This window comes from Primulina eburnea, chromosome 10 (genome assembly GCF_022965805.1).
Source record: "Primulina eburnea isolate SZY01 chromosome 10, ASM2296580v1, whole genome shotgun sequence".
NCBI lineage: Eukaryota > Viridiplantae > Streptophyta > Magnoliopsida > Lamiales > Gesneriaceae > Primulina > Primulina eburnea.
In genome coordinates, this window is record NC_133110.1 from 6039521 (window position 1) to 6062737 (window position 23217).

Genomic DNA, 23217 nt, shown 5'->3' on the forward strand with positions numbered 1-23217 from the left:
GCCAACCATCAGTATCCTGATCGTAAGTTATAGCTAATATCAGGAATTTAGTTCAAGATAAAAAATGCATGACACGAAGTACAAAGCCGATAAACTCTGGAGAATATTGATAAGGTAATCATTAGACTGAGTCTTTAATTTATAAACACCAAAGAAGTAGTAACTTGACTAATTAATTAACTGATATATAGGCATCCCGTTTGAACAAGAGCTTAATATTCTTCCACAATTGGAAACTGATTAAATATATCTTGCATGAATATATCAATCTCTGCAGAGAATCCGCTGCTTGAATTTGCACCTCTGATGATCTCTTCTTCTCCTTTTATACTCATGCAGCAACCTACGTCCATTCTCTTGTTGTGTTTCTTGGACATGTTATCTTCTGTGGGCTTTCCAGTGAGTCTTTGCACCAGTTCTCTAAAGTTTTCAGCATTTGTCTTGATAATCTCTGGTGCAAATATGTGAATTATTCGGATTCTCGGCTTCACTTTGGATATAATATGTGTTTTCTTGTGCATCGCGAGAGCTGATGGAGTGGTGTAATCCGGAGAGCAAACTTGTTTCTCAATCAACCTTTTCATTGTAAAAATGAGTTACCAGTTAGCAACACTCTATGAAAAAACTATTTGGTCATATGCATAGGGAGAGTAGGTGTTCGTGTTGGCAAAAAGAATGAGAGGGTGTTGTTATATAAAGCAAATTAAATAACTTTTGCTTAACCACAGGTCCACAGGGGGAAAAATCCAATGCTACAGTAAATCAGAATTTTAATAACCAAAACGTATTTTGTGACCAATTCTTTGGAGCACTAAAGGCCCAAGTACACTTAAAAAAGGAAAAAATATATTTTAAAGCTGAGGCAAGGATTGCATGAATATCTTCTTTTCATCACATATTGAAAAGGACAGAGTCCTTCGAAAATATAGTAACTCAAATGGTCCCCCCAAGCCCAATCCCTCACATCATGATCATATATTTCTATGTTTGAGCATACATGCATTTCATGTCTATCTACCTCAAATGACCCGAGTAATCTGCAAATATTCTTAAATAAAAGATTATGAAAAAAGTCAAAAAACAATGATATAACATCATATATACTAAATTAACCCTATTCGATTAGAGCTACATAATTTTTCTTCTGCTAACTTTTCATTATATTGTCTTGGCCTATCTTTCCCAAAAAAAATTTGGCCAAATTGAGGTGTAACATATAGTTTTCAGTTTTCACCATTTGTAGCTTTCCCTTTCATTTTAATATTTTTTCTATTTGCCTAATCTTTTGACTCAACTCGGACATATTGTGAAAAGTTCTAGGACTTCTAGTCCATTTTTACGTACCACAAGTATTGTATATTACTTGGAAGATATGATATTTGCATCCAATAATCAATTCATTTATATTAGCAAACGTCAAAAAGATTTTGAATTTGTTCCAAAGAAGTAAGTGCAAATGTAGAGTAGTACTCGTTTAAACACAACTCCGTAGTTTTTGATAAAGGGGAGAGATATAGTGCGAAGGACAACGAGGCAATAATTGGAGGCGACTTATTATTGTGTTTGGAATAATTAGATAGCTAAAAACAATATTGTGGAAGGATTTCTTGATCTCACTGACCATTAATGGAGGCTGTGTTTGAAAATTTTTGATTTGGAGTTGTTACCTACTCAATGAATAGGAAATTAGGCCTCCAACAAATTGTTTGGCTTGCAAGGAGAGTAGATATATAGATACAAAGTTAAATATCAGTTTGTAACTTTGGACCAGACAAATAGATTCACAACAATAAAAAGATACATTATATAGTCGAGTCCCGAGTCCAACAGATATTTACACACAGCAGATGATAAACCAAACAGGCATCCGCTAAAGTTGGAATCATTAACATATAATCACAATTAAAAGAAAAAAAAAACCCAATTTCTGAACCACTTTACAGGAGCGAGTTCTTGCATATTAGCCACATTATATGTTTAGTCTTCACAGCAGCACTTTGCTTCGTCGACTGACACAATTGTTTACAATGATATAGTCTAAGATTTAATCAAGTCGAGTATAAACTGAACTAATATAAAAGAACAGGGGAAATTTACGGATTTCCCAACTAATTAATTCAAAATAAACGGCAAGTGCTGAACATGACAATTGAAGTTCAGCTAACAAGAAGTCTACACGTATTACTAAAGAAAAACAGGTAAGAACAATAAACCATGAAATTCAGACAATACATTTCTGGAGTGAACAAAACCTTTAGAGGTTAACGGCCAACTCCTCATCTCAGGCCAAATGCACAAGCCATACAGAAAACATGACAATATTACTCAGTTGTCATCAATAAAAATATCAATCATATAACGGATCCTTAACCAAAAGATTCATCTTTTCCTGCAGAAATTCAAATACATCATTTCTCCCTTCTTTCAAAAGTAGTTGCCTCAGCTTCCCAAATGTATGCCTACCGGGTCGGAGTCCTCTTTCTATCATTTCCTCCATTAAAACACATGCTCTAGAGACATCGGCCTTGTTGATGAAGCCATTAACGAGTGCAGAAAATGTGTGCATGCCTGGAGCAAACTGCTTGTTTTTCATATATCTCCACACACTGAGAGCCATCTCAAATTCTTCCCTCTCACAAAACATCTTTATCATCATAGTGTAAGTGTCGGCATCTGGTTCACAGATTTTGGACAACTTACAGAACACCTTAATAGCCTGATCAGATTCCCCACGATACATCAAACCACTCATGAGAATATTACAAGTCCTTGAATTAGGCCTCACCTCATTATCATGCATCTCAGCCACAACCTTATAAGCATTCTGGAATTTATTTGCTTTACAAAAAGCACTAATTAAGGCATTATATACTGCCACATCAGGTTTAATTCTATTTTTTTCCATTTGGGAAAAGGTATTTACGGCATCCTCAATTCTATTTTCAATTCCATATGTATGGATTAAAACACTATAAATAAAAGATGTCAGCTGACAACCACCAAATTCCATCTCTTTAACAACTTGAACTGCTTCATCAGTCCTTCCTGCCTTGCAAAGAATATCAACCATGATTCCGTAGGTTACAATATCCGGAGGGCAATGGGTATCAACCATTTCCTTGAAAATTTCCCTAGCTTTAGGCAAATTTGGAGCCCTCCCCCACCCCTCAAGCAAAATGCTGTAAGTTTTTGAGTCAGGAACAAATTGATTTTTCATGCCATCAAAAATTTCCTGAGCCTTCCTAACATTCTTCGACTTGCACAAGGCACTCAGCAAACCATTAAATGCAGCCAAATTTGGAGGAACATTATACTTCTTCATTATGTTAAATGTATAAATAGCCTCATCCACTTTTTGGGCCCTTGCATACTTCCTCATAATAATACAAAAGGTTTCAATGTTCAGCATTCCCTTGCTGTTCATGCAGTTTACAAGATCCCACACTATCTCATACTGCCTTATTTTTGCCAAAGACTCTATCATAATATGGTAAGCTCTAACACTATGATTATAATTTCGTTGCTTGCCAGCCCACTCAAAGAATCGATGAGCCAGCATGCCAGCATTTTCAAACTTTTCAAGGACCTTTTCGACAATATCTTCAGAAACACGGATGCCACTCTGGTTGAGTGAAATATCAAGCCCTGATTTGGAGCAGGACAAGATAATTTTGCAGACACTCTTTGTTATATCAGCTGAATCTTGCTGTACTTCTGTCGAACAATACAATCTGCTAACTACAAGTCCTTCCATGCAACATCTATATCGACAGTGACTTAGCCTGATCATGACGGAATGGTTGATAACACTTTAGGGAGTCACCAGCTGAACAATGTGAAGCACCTGATGAATAAATATGAGCACATTATATTCTACTACAAGATTAAACACGGTGAATTGGATAATCAAGTAACAATTTCTTTTTATTTTTTTTTTTTCTTTTTTTGGGATTATGTTTTTTTTTTTGTGGGAAACATCGTGTAAGCATTTCAACAAGCTCATGGCACACAAAATCCATCTGGGCATCTCTGTTCTAATTTCCGAGATTCCTGTACGAGATAAACATTCTTACAAATACATAAGTTCGAACATATGTTAAAAAAAAAAAAATTGACACTATCTCAGCCAATAATCAGTAAATTACTATTCACGCGAGTTCAGAGCTTATCAAGAAAATCAAATTCCTAATTCCACTTACATGAAACACAAACATAAGAATATGCGGCTGAAACACAGAAACATTGAAAAGGTACCGATGGAACGAACGCCAAGAAATGATGGCGGATCTCGTGCTGAGTCACGTGCACTCACGATCGGCCTCACTTTATATACGTTCAAAAAATTGGTCCAATCCGATTAAAATTTAATATTGATAAAAAAAATTAAAAATTACTAAATCATTAAATTTATTTTCCAAACTTATTTTAATAATATTTAATAACAAAAAAATATTATCAAAAAATTCAACTCGTAATAAAATAAAATTATAATTTTATATTTTCATTTTAAACACATCATTATAAAATAAATTATTTCAATTCTAAAATATTATGAGTTAAAATTAGAGTTTAAGGTATACATCTTTCAATAAATAAAAAATATAAATATATTCTTGAAAAAAAATATATATACATATACACACACACATGTATATTTACATTTGGTGAATATATTCTCCTGGGTACCATTAAGTCACTTGTTCCTTCGTCTTTGGATTGATCTATTAACTAGCAAAATGTCGCAAAATGTTGATGTTGAACTAGCATCAGAGTTAAGAATTTAATCAAAAGTGCTAATATAAATAATGTTAATACATTAAACTTATAAAAAATTTCAGATCGTAACAATTTTTCCCACAAATTGGTCTTTTGTTTTTGAGTTCCAGAATCAATTGGCTATTTGGGTGTTGACTTCTGAACCATGTTTTAGAAAAGTAAAATGAATACTTGAAAATTATCGAATACCCGAAGTTCAGGTACCAATACATCTGGGCTAATCGGGAGAGAAATATCCCCTGAAATCGAGTAGTACCCAACACGAACCCAGAATAACCAATTCTATATTTTCTATAATTTTTATGAATGGAAATAACGGAGTTCTTTTCTCCTCTGTAAATTAATCCCTATCTACCCCCCACCCCTCTACAACTACAAGTACACTTCTCTATACGTTTTTCTCCTCTGTAAATTAATCTCGGTGGGAAAATAGATTTAATCCTCATTTGAAAAATACTCACTTTTCTTGATTTATTTTAATATCCACAAGCCTCATATTCTCAAACAGATCAAACACATACAGATAAACATACTTGGGAAAATTGAGGATATCGTATTTTGAAGTGAAACTTCCTGAAGCATCCTAATATAATCGTTGTGAACCTAACAAGACGGATTTTTATCTCTCTTGGTTAATGGGTTTGTATAAATTCCAAGGACATTGGAAATACGTAAAAAATGGATATCATGTGAGACCGTCTCACGAATCTTAATATATGAGACGGTTCAACCCTACTCATATTCACAATAAAAAGTAATACTCTTAGCATAAAAAATAATAATTTTTCATCGGTAACCCAAATAAGAGATCCGTCTCACAAATACGACCCGTGAGACCGTCTCACACAAGTTTTTGTCATACATAAAATAACTGATCACAAATATATACACATATATATACACACTTCTAGGGAAAATGGAAATAATTTTCTGTATGCAGATAGATAATGTGCCAAGCCCCAAGCATTCAATAATTGAAAATTTTAATAGAAATGTGCCCAAAATTGCAAGCACCCTTCCACCACCTGCAAGAATATTATTAAACCTAAAACCTACATGCGCTCATTTTATATCCCCCCTTCCTAATCTTCAATGTCTAATACAATATATGTATGTATATCCACCGAAGCACCCCCTGCTCTCTCGCCGTTCGAAAAAGTAGAAGTCCCGGGGTGTAAAAACCACTGGGAGCTTGGAACAAAATAGCCACTGATCCACGTCAAATGAGGCCATTTTCAGTAATTAAATCTCCGACAGCACGGCGCAATCCTCCCAAGCCTCGGGTATTGAATACTTTCATTGGCAGGGAACCGCGGGAGCATCTCCATCATGAGATTGAGTCCTTCCAATACAACACGGCTACTTCGTGACCAGAACTGACTTCTGTTTTGCATCATCTAATCTTTTATCCAATATCAGTAAATTCAGGTAACAATGACCAATCATCCAGTTCAGATGTCAAATCCGGCCAAATTTCGAGTGAATCTATTCCCAACGTGCTGCCCAAAGAAGCAATTTCGTTATCCGTACCAAGCAGATATTCATTGTCGCATTCAACTCCTCCATCATGGAAAAAAGATGAAAATTCATCAAAATTCGGACTAGAGTCACTGACTGTCAATGGCAGAGGTTGGAACACTTGACTGGCGGTAAGACAATTCAAATCAGCACTCTCAATACCAGTTCTTTTTAACTTCGATTTAGAAGGCTTTACCGACTCAGAAACAAGGAGCTTCTGTCTCCCAATGGGAAATCCTAACAATTCTTCACCGAATAACCCTTCAACACATTGGGGTCGGGGGATTCTGCAAATATGAAATAACATCATTCAGGGATGTTAATAGGAGTAATATGGGTATTTACAGGTGGAAAGCTGACAACAAATCAAAAACTAGTTGTGATGCAAATATATCTCCAAAATTTATAATCCTCCTAGTCAAGAGCATGCAAAATTTTGGTCACGAACATTAGTAGAAAGGGTTTTAAGGTGGAGTCGAAGTGGTAGGATGGAGGTGCCAAATAGTCAGCCTTTCAATCAAAGGATCCAATTGTGTATATAGGAGACCATGATGACTTGACAAGAGGTTGACTTATTTGATTTAACATGACCAATGTCCATACAAGAATGCACAAATCTAAAATCAAAATATGAAGGAAGTTATACCTGAATTGGTTTTCAACCAGACTCCAGGAAGATTTGAAATTACCATCTTCACTAGCATGCATCTTCAAGGATGGGGGAGGGTCTGGGCCAAGAATTGAAAGATCAGCAGTAGAGGGAAGGGGAGTTATTTCATCCCTCTCTCCTTGAAGTGCAAGAGTAATATCCAATCGCTCTTTTGCAACCAAAACTTCATTGCTTTGGTTCACAATGCTTGACACTTCATCAGTATGATAACTGGAGTCACCATCTAGGGCGGCTGCGACTAAGACCCCACACTGATATAAATTTGTAAATTCCAGCATTTCTGATGATTTCCTCAAGGAATTCTGATGGTTGACCGAATCACCAAATTGTGAAGAAGAATAAAATCCATTTTGAGCAGATAAAGAGCTTTTTCTAAGGCTGGGGCGTGATAACCTCCAAGCAGCAGAAAGTGCAGCGAAGTAATGCTTTTGTAGAAGCGGTTCATGATCTGGTAGTTCAGAAGTGATGCTAAGCAACACCCGTATATTATCCTAATGCAGGAAACACTGCATGAATGAATTGAAATGTACAAAATTGCCGAGCTAGTATAACTGCAAATCAAGCCACAGCGAATAAAAGAAACACGTGTTGAATGATGAAAACAACAGAAGAAAATGTGAGCAGAGAATCAGCGCTACTTGAAGGTCGTGGTCATCTGTTGGGATGTGTTGGAACTAGCTAGGCAAATAACACAAGAAACGAAACCATTACCGCAAGAATATATCAGCTATTATATGTCCTGAATGATCTTTGATAAAAAAACAGTAGCCAAGCAAGCATGCACAAATAAATTGCAGAAGGTACAATCACTGAAATGAGAATAATTTTTAAAAACCTGAAGGTTTATCTTGCATATGAAATTATTTACAATGACATAAAGCCAACAAAAAGAGTATCAATCCTATGACCAATAGAATGCATATGTACAACTACTTTTACATGGTGTCATTGGTTTATTAACAAGACACTTTAGCAAATAACTCTAATACTTCACAAATTTGGAGATTAGGGATGTCCAATCTAGTCATATCCTTCTTGTTTTGGCATAAACACCTGAAAAGTGGGGAAGGATTAGGCCAAAATCCTACCGTCACACAAAATTGATCACAATCTCGGAAGGAAACATCTCCAGGCGAAAGGAAAGTAATGTGAAGAAAGAAAGGAAATACTACAGTATGGAAGATACAGGGCGGACTAAACATAACTTATGTAAAACCAAAAGCCCAATTTATCAGTTCATTAACGACATTTTTAAAAAGGATGAAGTGGAGTCCAACTCCAAGACACCTGGTGACCTAGAGTGCTGCATTCACTATTCATGTGCACCAATTTGCTTCTTTATTTATATCCAAATAGTATGCCACATCTGCCATGGCCCACATTCTTAGTTTTCAAGGAGGTTTTGGCAGTATGAGCTTCTCATTACATTCATATTCAAGTTAATCCAGGTCACTCCTTCAGTTATTCTATTAAGGGTTACCTTTTATCAGGAAGCCCTCTTAAACATCCTTCAGTTATTTAAATTTTACTGGAATCAAATGATATACAGGGCAAACTAAAATCTTGGTAGTGCAGACACTTATGCAGCATATTTACCTCAAATAGTGTAAATGGATAAAACATGCTTTTTGCTTCATTTAATGATATAATCCTACCCAGGTTATACAAACTGTTAAGTTCAGCAATATCTCGAAACTCGTCGAACATTAACCGACACATTCAAAATAGTTTTCTTTTTATCTCATTATATGATCTAAATTCTTAAAACTAGATATTGCAATTTGTCTAAGTCTGTCTTCTATTCAGTAGCTTAAGGAACAATTGCTTGAAGCAAACATACCTCGGTTACTTTAAGAAGACCCTTCCCAGAAACATTATTAACTGCTTTGTCAGTATTGGTAGCATCACCACCAGACAAAACATATCTTTGAATTAGTTCCCTAAATCTCTCGCAGCAATGGACAGGATGGCGAATTCTGCCACGATAAAATCCGCCAGCAGTCATTCCATACAATATATCACAAGCCAAGTTCCAATTTGGGCCATACTCATGAACCACGGCACACAATACAGCATCTTCACGTGTTGACCAAAGGTCAGGTGAAGGAAAATCCTTAGACCAAATGTTACCTTTCTTCTTCAACTTTTCTGGTTTTATGGTGAAAACCCGTTTCAGAGGCATAACAGAAATAGATAGTTTCCCCTGTATTTTGCCCCTACTTAATTGCTTACTCTCAAGATCAACAAAACCGTTATCCAAAATTTTCAGCTCTTTATGACTGTTATAGTATTTGCTGGAAGATTTGGAATGGAGAATGTCTTCTTTTTTAGACTTCTTTTTGCTCATCAGATCGTCATCATCTAAGGCAGGTTTACGCTTCTTCTCCCGGGTTGAGCTTGGAGATAAAGCATCTGATGATGTGATCATCTCATCATACATCGAATCATCTATGGACATTGGTTCAGTGGAAGACTCTGTTTTGACAGATACAGATTTAGAAACTAGAGCCCCTTTCTTCAAAGATTTGAACTTGGCCTTTTTGTTTCGTTTCTTTGACTTGGGTTTAGGAGCCGAAGAAACATCATTCCTGCTTTGAGAAAAAAGAATATTGACGCAAAAACAGAAAGAGATCAATTGTACGAATCAAAATTAAAGAGATAATATCTCAAATAATAATTTGCTCCTACAAGAAAACCTAAATTTCTACATGTCAACAAATTAACAAGCATGCAATATCCCATCCTAGTATGACTTGATGTAATCATTTTCATGCTGGCAATCTAGGAAGCAAAATCCTCAAACTGAGATATTATATTAAAGGATATGTTATTCACAGGACTCAGAATTTCATTCTACAACGAAGCACCCCAGTAAGATGTCTGGTAAGTTCACAGGCTTGGGATATCTTCCACAAAATCAACATTATTACAAACCAGATTAGTAAATGCATTAAATGAATGGAAAATTTCATGATGTTATTAATTGTCAAGATAACCCGAGCTATATTTGAAACTTAAATGCAGAAGCTTCAACCCAAATTGTTCAGTGCAATATTCATTTCATGTATTGACCTAGAAAAGTATCTCGCAAGGCACCACAAGAAGAGATTTACAAGCCAAAAAAAAAACTACAAGTCAAATCGCATCAACTATGTCAAGAACGTGGCTCTGAAAAATATAAAATGTGTTGTAAAACAGCAACTTACCTGATATAATCTGAATTTCTATATTCTAAAGCATCCTTCTCCTTGGCTTCACGTTCTAGATCTTCCATTAACTATGAAACGTTATTATTACCAGATCACATCAGTAAAGCGGCAATATAGAAATGTAAAGCCGAGGATATATCTCTCATTTAAACAAGAAACAGATACATGGTCCAACAAAAACACACTTAATTTCTTTATAAAAGTTTAAAGTTCATGCCAAACCTGATGTTGAGCTAGAGCTTCAACTTGTTGCCTGTATACTTCAGTTGCGAAATCGGAATCCCATCCTGAAAAATAGATGATTGAAAACATTAAGTTATTTTTGTACAACGCATGAAAAAACAGAATTTAAATAAAAAATGTGAAGTAAATAACAATTATTCGCTTACATAAATATAAGTACCACACTAAGCACTCAACACATTCAACGAAAGAAGATTAGATATTTGCAAATTGCAACAAACATGAAAAACCAAATTAAGGATATCCGTACTTTCATAGACTAAAGGCTCTTCATCATCATCGATCTCGGCTTCCATATCATCCTTTAACTTCTCAATGTGTTCCAACTCCCATTCAGCTTCCGCAATCTGAACATGTGATTCCACTGCTGCCTTATCTATAATTGGGTCCCATAATTCTAGAAAACGTACAGCATACTGGTCAATTGGGCGTAGCTGATCCTCAAAAGACAGGATTGTTTGTCCTGCTGCAGCTGCTGCCGCAGCCATCTGTTTCACATCGCCCAACATATCAACATCATCTTCTTCACCAGTTAAAACAAGAGGATTCACCTCAAGTGGATGACTTCTGCTAATGAAACCTTCATCTGATTTTGTTTTAAACCCACCATGCTCAGCAGTATCATCTGGCTTTATGTCCTCTTCATTAACTAGTTCATCGTCTTCCAGTTTTCCAATGGCTTCCTCTGTGAATTCCTGATTATCCACAGCCTCTTCTTCTTCAACTTTCTTCAATGCCATATAGTCTGCCTCATCTTCAGCATTTTTTAAAGCAGCCTCCAAATCCGCACTGGATAAATTGATCTCTCCGCCATTATTGACAGTCTTATCTGTGTGTGCATCTTCTATGGGAATTGTTCGGTTGCCTGAAAACAATTCCATCGGATCTAGTTTCTTGAAAAATTCAGTGTTATAGCTTCCACCTTGTATAACCAAACTGTCAAGAGCACGCTTCTGATTAGCCTTCTTCAGAATGTTCTCTTCAATGGTGCTCTCGCTGATTAGCCTATAGATGTGGACTTCACGTGTCTGCCCTATCCTGTGACATCTATCTTGGGCTTGTTGATCCATGGCTGGATTCCAATCACTATCATAAAAGATAACAGTATCTGCCCCAACTAGATTAATGCCAACTCCACCACTGCGTGTTGACAAAATGAAAAGAAAAAATTTTGCGTTTGTGTTAAACCGCTGCATAAGTGTTTGCCTCTCTTCAGGCGGAGTAGAGCCATCAAGACGCATATAAGTATAGCCATACAAGTTAATGAAGGCCTCCAAAATGTCAAGCATCTTTGTCATTTGGGTGAATATCAGCGCACGGTGGCCCTCCGATTTCAATTTTCTAAGGAGCACTGCAAGCTCCTGCAGCTTACCACAGTCGAACTGAATAAGTCTCCTATCTGGAAAATAGACTTGCCTCCGAATTATAGCAGGTCGAAATGGGTTCAGTAGCGGGAAAAGAGCTTCGGAACATTTATCCTTGTAATTTTGGTTTATAAACACAGATGATCTACCATTACTGCACCAGCAAACTGGGGGAGGGGCACGTGCAGCAGGTATTGCAAACATGAAACTTTCAATTTGATCAACCATCTTTGCAAATCTTTCAGCTGGTGAAAGCACAATGTCAACCACTTTGGATGAATATACATAAGACGGAGGATTGTACTTCTGACTATGGATATCATGGACTGGGTGCTTCACAGTAACAAGCTCTCGTAAGTCAGTGGCATACATTGGTTTTTTCTTACACCTCAAAGCATTCCACCATGCTACAGCTGCTGCTCTCTCATTCAGTTCTCTCAATCTTTCATTCAAGAGTGCCTTTTGGATCTCCACGAAAATATTTGTTGCATTTAGCTTTTTCTTATGGTTAGCTAAGCTTGGAGTTCCTTCCAAAATGTTTGCACGACGCTCAATTAAACTTGAAGGAGTAGCAATAGCTTGAATTTCTTCACCCTCCCAAGAAGTCATGATGAAATCCAAATGTGTAAAGACAAAACCCAAGCCTTGGAGATCAACATGTGACAAAGCGACAGGCGCGAGCATTGAGCAAACAGAAGAACTCAGTTGCATATCAATACCACTCATATCAAATGAACTAATGATGGGACGGCTTTCAAACAAATCAGGATGATTGCAGACTTTACGAAGTTGCATAATAATACTTATCATTCCAAAGAAATTAGCACTAGATAGAGTTGCTTGCGTCTCAGAGCTAGCTATGAAATCCTCGTATAAATTACGCTGTCTTCGTGAAAGTCTACAATTAATAACATGTTCATGTTTCATTGGAAGCTGCTTCTCAACATCCCTTTTCAATCGACGAAGAATAAAAGGACGGAGAACATTATGCAGCCGATCTACTACTTCTTTATTTACCTTCTCTTGTCCCTCTACCATCCCAGATATAGGATTACTGAACCAGTCCTTAAATTCTTGGTGAGATTGAAAAATATGTGGCATCAAGAAATGCATAAGAGACCAGAGTTCCATTAGATCATTCTGCAATGGTGTACCTGTTAGAAGAATACGCCTTTTTGAGTTAAAATTAAGAAGTGTTTGCCACCTTTGTGACTTCCAATTCTTTATCAAATGAGCTTCATCCAGAATAAGGTACTTCCATTTCTTCCTCTTGAAAACTTTAGAGTCCTGTATGACAAGCCTGTAAGTAGTTATGCAAACATGAAAATAATTAGGCTTCATCCATCCTTGTCTCTTAATTCTCCGCTCTTTAGCACTTCCAAAGTACGTCAATATTTTGAAAGCTGGACACCATTTAAGAAACTCTGTTTCCCAATTGAGCATAACACTAGTTGGGACAACAATAAGATGTGGACCCCATATTCCTTTTTCACAAGCTAAGTGAGCAAGCAATGCTATTGTCATAATTGTCTTCCCCAAACCCATCTCATCGGCAAGAATTCCATTCAATCTCTTTTCATACATGGTCACAAGCCAATCCAAGCCAATATGTTGATACTCCCGCAACGGATACTTGATAAGGAAAGGAAACTTTGTACGCACTTTTGTTGTCGAGAATGTGTTACCCGTCGGTTGTGCTGACCTGGCTGCAGCTGCTGCATCTGCAATGATATCTTCACTTTGAATATCTTCTCCAGATTTTCCCAGAAGTTCAGCCTCATCATCTTGCAGATGAGGGCGTATCTCACGCTCCAAGCCAGTAGATTCATCACCAGGTTGCTTAAGTTCAGAGCATCCATGTGCTGATGAATCCAGAAACTCCTCAGAACCAGAAGCATGTGAGGACTCAGAGTCAACCCCCACATCTTCACCAGAGTCAAGTCCCGCATCTTCATCAGAGTCAACTCGCGCATCTTCACCAGAGTCACAACCCTGAACGGTGACAGGAGAATCAATATCTCATGTACACAATTAGACAAAAAATGAAGACAGGCCAACATACCTTTTTATACCTTGCAATCAGCTCCTCCACAGGAACTTCGCTTTCCTTCTGCAGAAGTGCAACCTGGAAATTGTGTGATTATTACAAAAATCAAATTAAGATCGTGCAGCACATGTATGTACAATTATAATTACCCAAAAATTAAGGCTATAAATATAATAGTATCAAAATTGAGTACAGAAGATACAGATACACGATTTCATGGTTTTCACCTCGTCAACAGTATGGTCTGATTCGGCATCTGCTAATTCTTCCTCCTCCAAGAGGGTTGTTTCGTCATCCTGGAAGTCAAGGTAGGTGTGAATAGGAAAAAGTATTTTAATGACAATTTTGAAGCATTCCAGGCTACTCCCAAATAAAGTGCCAACTTATTTCAAGTTATGGCAGGGTACTTCTTGAAAAGGAATACTTGGAGCTAGAGAAGGGATGGAGAGACAGTAAATATGTTTGATGGTTAAGAAATAGTATGGCTCGGGTTCAGATATCGCTTACAGGATCGCCATTTAGCAATATTGAAATTCTAGAAATCATTGCAAATGAAATGGAAGTGATTGGCCACGCAAAAAAAATGAAACCTCTAACCATCACTAAGATAAAATACATACCATGTCATTCTCCTTTTCTTCTCCGGATGAAAGTATAAAATCATCATCTTCCTATAAAAAGCAAATTATAATGTGAATTCACCAAAATTTAACGTTTATAATTTATAATCACATAAGTAGATGAGAACACTAAACAGCTACACATGGTTATACAAATCTCAAAGGGTGATTCCAGTATGAAATATATATAAGCAAAATAACAGCATAACAAGATTCAATTAAACAAAACCACATTGCCACTCTAACGCAAGGGGCATTATTTCCAAATCAAGTAACAATATACAGATTTTTCCAGGTTGACCATACATCACTTGTGGTGCTAATTAGAACTACTTGGAACATGACATCTTAAAGACCAGTCATGTTCTAATGGCCAATGGTCGGACAAGTCAGACATAAAACTAATTGGGATATGACACCTTAAAGACCAGCCGTAAAAGATGCTTAAGAACAAATCCCCAATATTAACCGCAAAAAACATTCTCAAGCACGTTTGTCAAAAGTGAACCAGGTAGGAACCAAAACAAGACACTTCAACGAAGCACAGGCCATAAAAGCTCAAGAAGTGCTTTTAAACATGCATAGCATGAGTCAAAATTTCCAAGTGAGAGAATTTCAAACATCTTTTTCATGGGAATTCCATTGAAAATCTAGATAGGAAAGAAAATTATTACTCGTCACGCCTCATTCGTACGGGCACCAGGGTGCCTTGATGCATTTATTGAAGGTTCAATGCAATTTCCCAGTACATAATCTTACATGTTCATCATTGAAATTCTGCAAAAGCAACATTTTTTCAAACTCGAGGAGTTTCTTCGAAGAATTTCTCCTCTTGTATGTCTCAACCTCTGAGTAATGGTTTTCGGACAAAGACAAGACACCGTTACTTTTAACCTGCATAAGTCAACCAAGAAATGTTAATATAAAAATTGGACTCACATGACAATTTATGACGGAATACATAAACACATACAACTTACACAACGACAACCATGCCTCGCTGGTGAGCCGGTTCCCTCTAACTCAGCGTCACATTCCATATCTTCTTTACCTGATTAAAATTGGACAAAAGGTGAGATAACTGAACAAGGTAAATACATAGTGAACAGATACTAAACATACATACTGTCATGATTACTTATATCAGTTGTTCCAGGTGCATTATCAATCTTGCCAGGACTCTTGTCTTGGCTAGCTGAGAAACAAATCAAACAATCAAATGAATAACTAATAAAATTTATCCATATAAACATAGCAGATAGAGAAACAATCAATATATACATCCACATCTAAATTTCAGCGGGCTTATGGAACTGTGGCTACAAAAATTATTTTTTAGACTTCTTTACTGGTACATAGATGAAATACGTATTATGAGAGGAGAAGGACCTATCTTCTCTAATCAAACAAATGAGAAGACAAGGACATTTTAAGTATTCTCCTAGACGAAAATAGGACATCTATATTGCCAACCTTGTTCACATTGTGTGTTAGAAATGTGCATGACAACTGGTTTACGAAAAGATAGGACAAGGACCCATCTTCTCTTATAAAAAAGGGCAAGGACTTTCGATGTAGTCCCCTGAAAGAAAATAGGACATCAGCATTTCAACCTTGTCCACTTTGGTGTGCTAGAAATGTGTCTGACATGGTTTACCACAAGAGAAATAATAAGCCCTGTCAGTGGGCTCCTCTAATATAGTATCCCTGCACTGAATGATGCATATCCGACAATTTTGTAAAACACAACTAAGGGGGGAGATTACAATTTAAAGCCAAAATGAACTTATCAATATATTCATCCATTGTATAACAATCAAGGCAGTTATGCCATTTCCAGTAAAGTTTTCTTCACAACCGTAAAGTGATTTATTCCCTTGAAAGGAACAAGTCCCCTTCTTCAAAGACATGACCACCCTTCTCATCCCTAAGAACTAGATGATACATAACCAAACAATGACTATCAATTATCATTATCATTATCATTATCAATTAAAAAAAAATGAGAGCTTGGGTATCTAATTAAATAGCTAAGAATGACAAAAAAATCATTTTACGGACTATAACATCAAAATTCATAGGGCCTTATATTTGTCACAATGACCAAAACAAACGAGGCACCTTCTTGAGCAACATAACGTTTGAGTATCTCTTCAAGAGGCAGATCAATTTCACTTCGCAAAGCTGCCAGCTCTTCTTCCCTCTCTTCATTGGTTATCAGAGCTTCGTCTTCGTCAATAGTATGTTCATCATCTACCTAAAGTCAGAAGGGGTATTTATGAAAGTGAAAATAAAACCCTAAACATAAAAGGTTTCATTACAAAATCAGGGTATTAGACGATGTCACAGCATGCATTTTGTCACAAATACACACAGAACACAAAATCATCCATTTCAAGACACAGCATTACATGGTCAAGATGATGCATATTTGCATATAATGAAATTCACAAGTAACAGAAGCCATAAATGCAGCACGGTCACAACAATAAAAGCAATACAAAGAAAGTAATGAACTATGCCACTATGGTACACATGATACCCAGTGAGTAGCATCCCAATTTATTCAATAGGAAGCCCATGTGACGATTTTTTTCTAAGCATTGAAACTGAAGAGGAAAAAGTGAGATCTCAGTTAACTACTGATCAAGTACTTAGTACCATAGAAACTAGAAAAAATCAAGTGAAAAACTTAATTCAAGGAAAAAATACAGAGGATGCTGCAGTTTTCAGGGAACTGTAATCCCAGAGTACCACATGGACAAGTACTCAAAGCACATATGTTTTAAGAAAGTTAACTTAGAAAAGCAGCACAACTTACTGATTCATCTTCAGAAAGTATGTCATAGTCCTCGTCCAAACCGGGGGCATTTGACTGGGATCCTAGCATTATCAGTTTGATTGAGAAACAGACGCGATTACGTAAACAAATGAGATTTATGAAAGAAATATCAATTGGCCAAAAATTACCACTCACCAGCATCTGATTCAGATTTTGTTCTATCGAAATCATCTCCTTTCCGTGGAATATTTGGTTTCTCTTGAACGGTATAAAGGTGAGATGGTTTGCAAGGAGTTGGCGAGTTCACAAGGTTTTCTGCTAGCATCGTCGAGTACCTAAACAATTTGCATGGTATTGTAGTCATTTCAGAAGTCGATTAACAAGGATGAACATTGTTTTTAAGCAGGAAAAATAATAAATGCGAATCTGCATATACCAGCTCTTTCTAGTGACAGAAATATGCGACAATTTTAGATTTACGAGATAGTTTCACAAGGAAGACACCAAAATGTTGTCAGAAGCATATTTTACCTTTCTGTTTGCCCTAGAAGAAACTCAAGCTGCTTATCACGTGCTTTTTTCTTCTTCACATCTAGCTCTAGCTGATGCTTGTACGCCACCTGAATAAACCATAATAAGAAGCAGCTTCCGTTACTGAAGTGTGAAGTTGGTGATAACCAAAAAAAATGTAATAATGTACAAGAAATAATGACTTTCCAGCTTCTCAATTTTCATCCAGAATTTCTTTACGTCCTTCGAAATATTCAGCGCTACTTTTCTTAACCTTTGTTCCTCTTCCTGAACAAGTTTATAACTCGGCATCAAAAAATTATTGCATGATGGTAAATTAAGTCTGCGCGTAGGACATTGAAGTTGAATAAAACTTTACGAGCAATGTATAAAACTAGACCTTCACTCTCTTCTCCCCTCTTGTGGCTTGATCCAGCATGCCCTTGCTGGCTCTCATTGCAACTTTCTTCGCCTGAGCAAGTTTCCATTTCCTCTCTGACTCGAAGTCCTGGAGCACTATGAACATTAGCATAAAAAAACTCCGAACATTCAAAACAATGACACCAGATACAAGCAAGGTTAAATAATATACACTTGGTTACCTTAGATAACCAGATCATCTCTTCCAAGACATGATCCCAATGAGTTTTAGGGCGTTTTGGTTCTTTTGGGGCTTCAAGCACCTAGAATAAAAATAGTCACCTTTTTTTTTGTGAGGAAAAACAGTCACCTTTAAGTCATGTAAATAAAACAACAGGAGATTTCGAACACATCCTAGACAAAATTTGTAACATCAGGCCATTATAGGATCATCTACATCTCCATTTCTACCATCTGCTACTTCATACAGAACGAAAATTCATGCCTTTTGACTTTATCCCCACAGAATAAGTGTTCAGCATATACTGTCTGTCTTATGTTCAAATCAATCCACAGGGTCGAAAATAGTATATACAAAATGCACTGCATTGGAAGATTATAAAATCGTGGAAGGTTTTTCAGATTCAATTCCACAATTTAGCTCTCTCACTGGTGCGAATAAAAAAATTTCATCAGGGAAACTAATATATTGTTAACAGGAACTGTTGCATAGACCAACTAACTTAGTGGTACAGTAGTTGGTTTCTAATTAGACGTGACCATGCCATGCACATTAAAAAACTAAAACTGAAAGAATAATCCAGTGCATCAGGGATACAAATAAAGCCACTACTAACAAGCACGAATCCATACATATGTATAAGAAGCAACGGCAATTATTAAACACATAGACCAACCAACTTAGTAGTACAGTAATTGGTTCTAATGGGTCATGACAATTCCAGGGGTTGGAACCATTTCGAGCGCATGCACATTAAAAAACGAAAAATTGAAAGAATTGTCCAGTCATCCAGTGCATCAAGAATACAAATAAAGGCAATACTAACATATATATTCTATTTTATTAAAGTTGAGAACATGATAATAATCACCTAAAAAGGACATCAACTTTTTCTTCTAACTTTACCCTTATATGATAATAATATTACACTTTTGTTTTTTTTAAAATTTCAACACACTTTTATTTTTATTTTTTATTTCAACAATTCAAAAATCAATTTAGCCCCTCCATAACTTGTCAAATTTCACTTTAGTCCATCGATAATGATAAAAAAAAGACTGTACGATGCGTGTGCAGAGTAACTAATGTATAAGAAGCATCGGCAAGTCTTAAACGCACAGACCAGCCAACTAGCTTAGTGGCAGAGAACTTGGTTTCTTAAGAATCATGGCATCATCAAAGGTTTGAAATTGGAACTACTCCAAGTACACAAGTATTAAAAAAAAATTCAATGCATCAAGGATACAACAAAGGCTCTTCTAAATGCACGAAGATATACATAGTTATAAAAAATATATATATAAGCAAAGCATGTGAAATCAAATTCATGATACTTCAATTCCACTTTAGCTCAAAGACAAGACTTTCATCCCCAAATTTTCAATCAGCACGAAATTTTGAATAAAAAAAAAACATCAAGATTTAGTTTCTTAAAAGTATTCACTAATGGCTTCGACTGAGATAAAAGAACTTGTATGCTACCATAGCCCAAGTCTGCACTTAAAGTATCTTATGCCAGTTGATAAGTGTATTAAATACATCCATATCTTCTTAAAGTACAAATACACAAAAGATAACTGAGCATTGTCACCTTCTGTCGCCGAGCCCGCGATTCATGGTCAAGTTTAGACCTTGGACCTTTGGAGGCCATAATTAGCTCACAATGTCGATCCCATAATAAGAACTATAAAAAAAGGGGGAAACAATAATAAGTCATAAATAAAAGTTAAATTGTCTGCATTTATATTCCATGAATGTCAACCAATGTCAATATTAAGAGAAACCGAACTTAAACAAAATACAGCAGGCAGAGGCTAAAACGCAGCAGGAAAACAAAATAATTTCTAGAATTGCTAAAAAAAAATAGTACTGAATTGTATTCATATGAAGAGAATTTCAAAAGCAAACCATCAAGCTCCATGAACCTAATAAAAGAGAATGAGAACAAACATTTTCATTAGTTTATTCAAGTCACAAGTCACAACCATTCAAATGAAACTTGAATTTTATTTTACTCCCACAAACAGAACAAGTCTCTAAATCATCATACTTGATCCACTGCAAGCAATTATTTTTATTATCAGGTAAATTATATTTGACATCAAGTCTAGAGATGCGACCATGTGAAGAGTAGTGCTCCAAAATTATATACATCCATAAAACCTTCAAGATTAACAACTCAATCCCACTGTCTACACAATAATCTTTAAAGATGCTTTGGTGGCTACTTGCAAACTCAATCTTTTCAGCAGAATTATTGAACATTCAACTGCCAAAGGCTTATACAGCCATATGATCATGAGACTGTGAAATGTGAACCTATGCAGAACGGTGAATCCAATTTAACAGCTAGTCACAGAGCCAAGGAAAGATGCCTTGCCCCAGACAATTAGATTCAATCGGATATGCTCGCATCAAACTACCCAAAGTTTCCATCGAAAAGTTTTCATCATATCCTCGAATTAAAAGCCATGAATTATGTGAATCCAACCACATTCGCAATAGTTTACCATCATTATGTATCTATTTTGCTTATCCACCAAAACTCCCTTATCAGACGTCTTCCCTTCGTGATTTATCCAATAAATCACCGGCCTCATAGGTGCAAAGACTTATGCTGCCTCTCTGCTAGATTTCTTAACCCTTCCCTATTGAAATTTACAGCCCCCAAAATCAGATGAAGCTAATCTGTATAATAACATAGTGATGCTTATAAAACAAACACTCGCATTTGAACGTGGACTGATACAAAAGAAGAAACCAAACAATAAAACTAATACAAGACGAAGGCAAGATCTGTCGAGGAAAACGGGAAAAATAGAATTGCAATATGTGCTAATATTTCTCATCATATTGATGTCAAAAATTTACTGAACCCCACTCTTAAAAAAAAAAAGAACCAGCCAAATTTAGTTTCGTGTTCCATCGCCAAAAAAAGAAAAGAAGACTCCTCCAAAAAAATCGTCACGTGCAATGCAAAGTTCTTAACTTCATGCAAGCATTTCACCAACGAAAAATAAACAACAATTCTACAGGTGAGCACTCTTGAATTTTGATAACACGCCAAACACAAATTCGCAAAATAAAAAGCAGAATAGGCATGAAGCCTCAAACAGAGAAACTAAATCTTCGGGTTTTCCATCAAAACAAAAACCCAAGAACCACAAAACTACTAGCACATACGCAAATAAAGAACCCATTTATTTATTTGCAAGAATGCAAGTAAACAATAAAATATCCCGAAAAAAACTCACCTGTCAAGAGTTCTTTCATACGTGAACCCCCAGAAAAACAAAAGCAGATACTCTCCTCCACTGTATAAACGAGCAAAACTGGGTACATACACGACCCGGAAGGTCTAGACCGTGAAAGACGGTAGAAAAAGGACCCGCCGGGATCGTTTTAGGGCTTTCATATGCCAAGCTGGAAAGCGCTCGGGTTTAAGCACCGGCGAGTTCCGACGAGTCTCAGATCCAGAAAAATTAAGTATACGACTGAGTGTATTATCGATCCGTATCCGTAAATCCAGTAAAAACAAGTTATTTTTTACATTAAAAAATGGGAAATTTCTCCTTTTTCCCGATTTAATTATTATTAATTAACAGTAATAAAACGAAAGAAAGGTCTGTGTGTGTGTGTGGAGGGGGAGTTTGGTTTAGTACTGTTGCGGTGGTGATATGTAGGCGATAGGTTTAACATGTGAGTGTCGGATTGAAATGATGGGCGGAATAGACGGCTGAGATTGGTTGATTGGAAGGTACCACGATATAGAAACTCCTTGCACTTAACTTCCTATTCACTGGAACACTTTGAACTCCAACTGGACCGTATCAATGGGCCCAAAGCCCTCTGCGAGATTTTTCGATTCTACCCTTGTATCTTAAAAATGTCACCCATTAATGAAAACTATTATATGATAGGAATATGTTACACACGATGATCGATCTTACAACATCACGGAGTATTTTTTCACGTCACCTCGAGACTCACAAACTCGCCTGCCCTTATATCATTCATATATCTAATGAGTAAGGGCCCCAAATGCGTTGACTCCAAAATGAGTGTTTAGATTGACAGATTAGTCGAACGTTTGATCAATGATCAGTATTTCGATTTATCTTGCCAACATATTTTCGGACGAGCTTCTCACATATAACTTGTCTAGTGTCGTTTGTCTGACTAACATGGTTTGCAGGCTATTGCGTTAGTTTGGGAGTTTGCTCAATACGTATTAAAAAGTAACAGTTGCGCGTCATTACAAAATATTTGAGTTGAATTTGATATTCATACCGAAGAGAACCAGACCTACTATTAATATGAAGTATCTTTTTATTATGTTTATATAACGAAAAGTATTCCTTGCACTAACTTACAACATTTAGTTATTAATCATATATATTAGTTAGAAAACCAAGCGTTTGACATCTTTATCATGCTGTTAAATAGAAATAACATAAAATATATGTTTGCATAAGCTCAATATAGAACTCATTCAATTGTAAGATAAAAATGACTGCAAACAATTAAGCGCCCAAGCCCCCATCACGAGTTCCGACACTCTATTGCTCAGAATGCCGGATCCTCACATTGGCACAATGATAGAGTGGTCGGTTCTTTGGTCGATAGGTCCTCCCGAGCCAGCTTCCTGGCTGGGTTCCCTTTGGTCGTTGAATTTGGAGGCAAAATGACCTCTCCATTAATAACACTCTTGGAAGATTAAAGTTTATGTTAGGTTAAAACTCAGTAGGTGTTTCACTCCTAAAATATTTGTTTAATGAGTGATATAATCTCATGTTTATCAAATATTATTTATTAATTTTTATATTCGATGTACGAGGAAAAAAGTTTACAATATACAGATATATTGGGCATCCTCA

At 36.4% G+C, this 23217-nt stretch overlaps 2 protein-coding genes across 8 annotated transcripts; both read right to left on the bottom strand.

The window, feature by feature from the left end:
* Positions 1-469: 469 nt before the first annotated feature.
* On the bottom strand, positions 470-21795 carry LOC140842804 (pentatricopeptide repeat-containing protein At1g77360, mitochondrial). Of its 5 annotated transcripts, none has more exons than XR_012120491.1 (2): positions 2253-4172; positions 470-576 (listed from the first exon to the last, which is right to left on the bottom strand). XR_012120491.1 is itself a non-coding variant. In XM_073210967.1 (2 exons), exon 2 carries the CDS (start codon positions 3788-3790, stop codon positions 2348-2350), a length of 1443 nt encoding a protein of 480 aa, XP_073067068.1. In that variant the 5' UTR covers positions 3791-3826; positions 21595-21795; the 3' UTR covers positions 2010-2347. The 5 variants fall into 5 exon arrangements, 4 of the variants coding, with proteins under 4 accessions (XP_073067068.1, XP_073067066.1, XP_073067065.1 ...); XM_073210967.1 differs by lacking the exon at positions 470-576 and adding an exon at positions 21595-21795 and having other exon boundaries at positions 2010-3826; XM_073210965.1 differs by lacking the exon at positions 470-576 and adding an exon at positions 4255-4371 and having other exon boundaries at positions 2010-3844.
* LOC140842803 (protein PHOTOPERIOD-INDEPENDENT EARLY FLOWERING 1-like) lies at positions 5720-21751 on the bottom strand. Of its 3 annotated transcripts, none has more exons than XM_073210962.1 (21): positions 21595-21751; positions 19932-20024; positions 18342-18422; positions 18140-18247; positions 17946-18027; positions 17761-17848; positions 17425-17564; positions 17269-17330; positions 16569-16704; positions 15586-15642; positions 15428-15498; positions 15207-15341; positions 14448-14498; positions 14055-14123; positions 13843-13905; positions 10667-13772; positions 10396-10460; positions 10171-10241; positions 8805-9552; positions 6941-7455; positions 5720-6581 (listed from the first exon to the last, which is right to left on the bottom strand). In XM_073210962.1, the coding sequence occupies exons 2-21, from the start codon at positions 19989-19991 to the stop codon at positions 6182-6184; spliced, it is 6108 nt and encodes a 2035-aa protein (XP_073067063.1). In that variant the 5' UTR covers positions 19992-20024; positions 21595-21751; the 3' UTR covers positions 5720-6181. The 3 variants fall into 3 exon arrangements, with proteins under 3 accessions (XP_073067063.1, XP_073067062.1, XP_073067064.1); XM_073210961.1 differs by having other exon boundaries at positions 15574-15642; XM_073210963.1 differs by lacking the exons at positions 15586-15642; positions 16569-16704; positions 17269-17330; ... (5 more) ...; positions 19932-20024; positions 21595-21751 and having other exon boundaries at positions 15421-15498.
* Positions 21796-23217: the final 1422 nt, after the last annotated feature.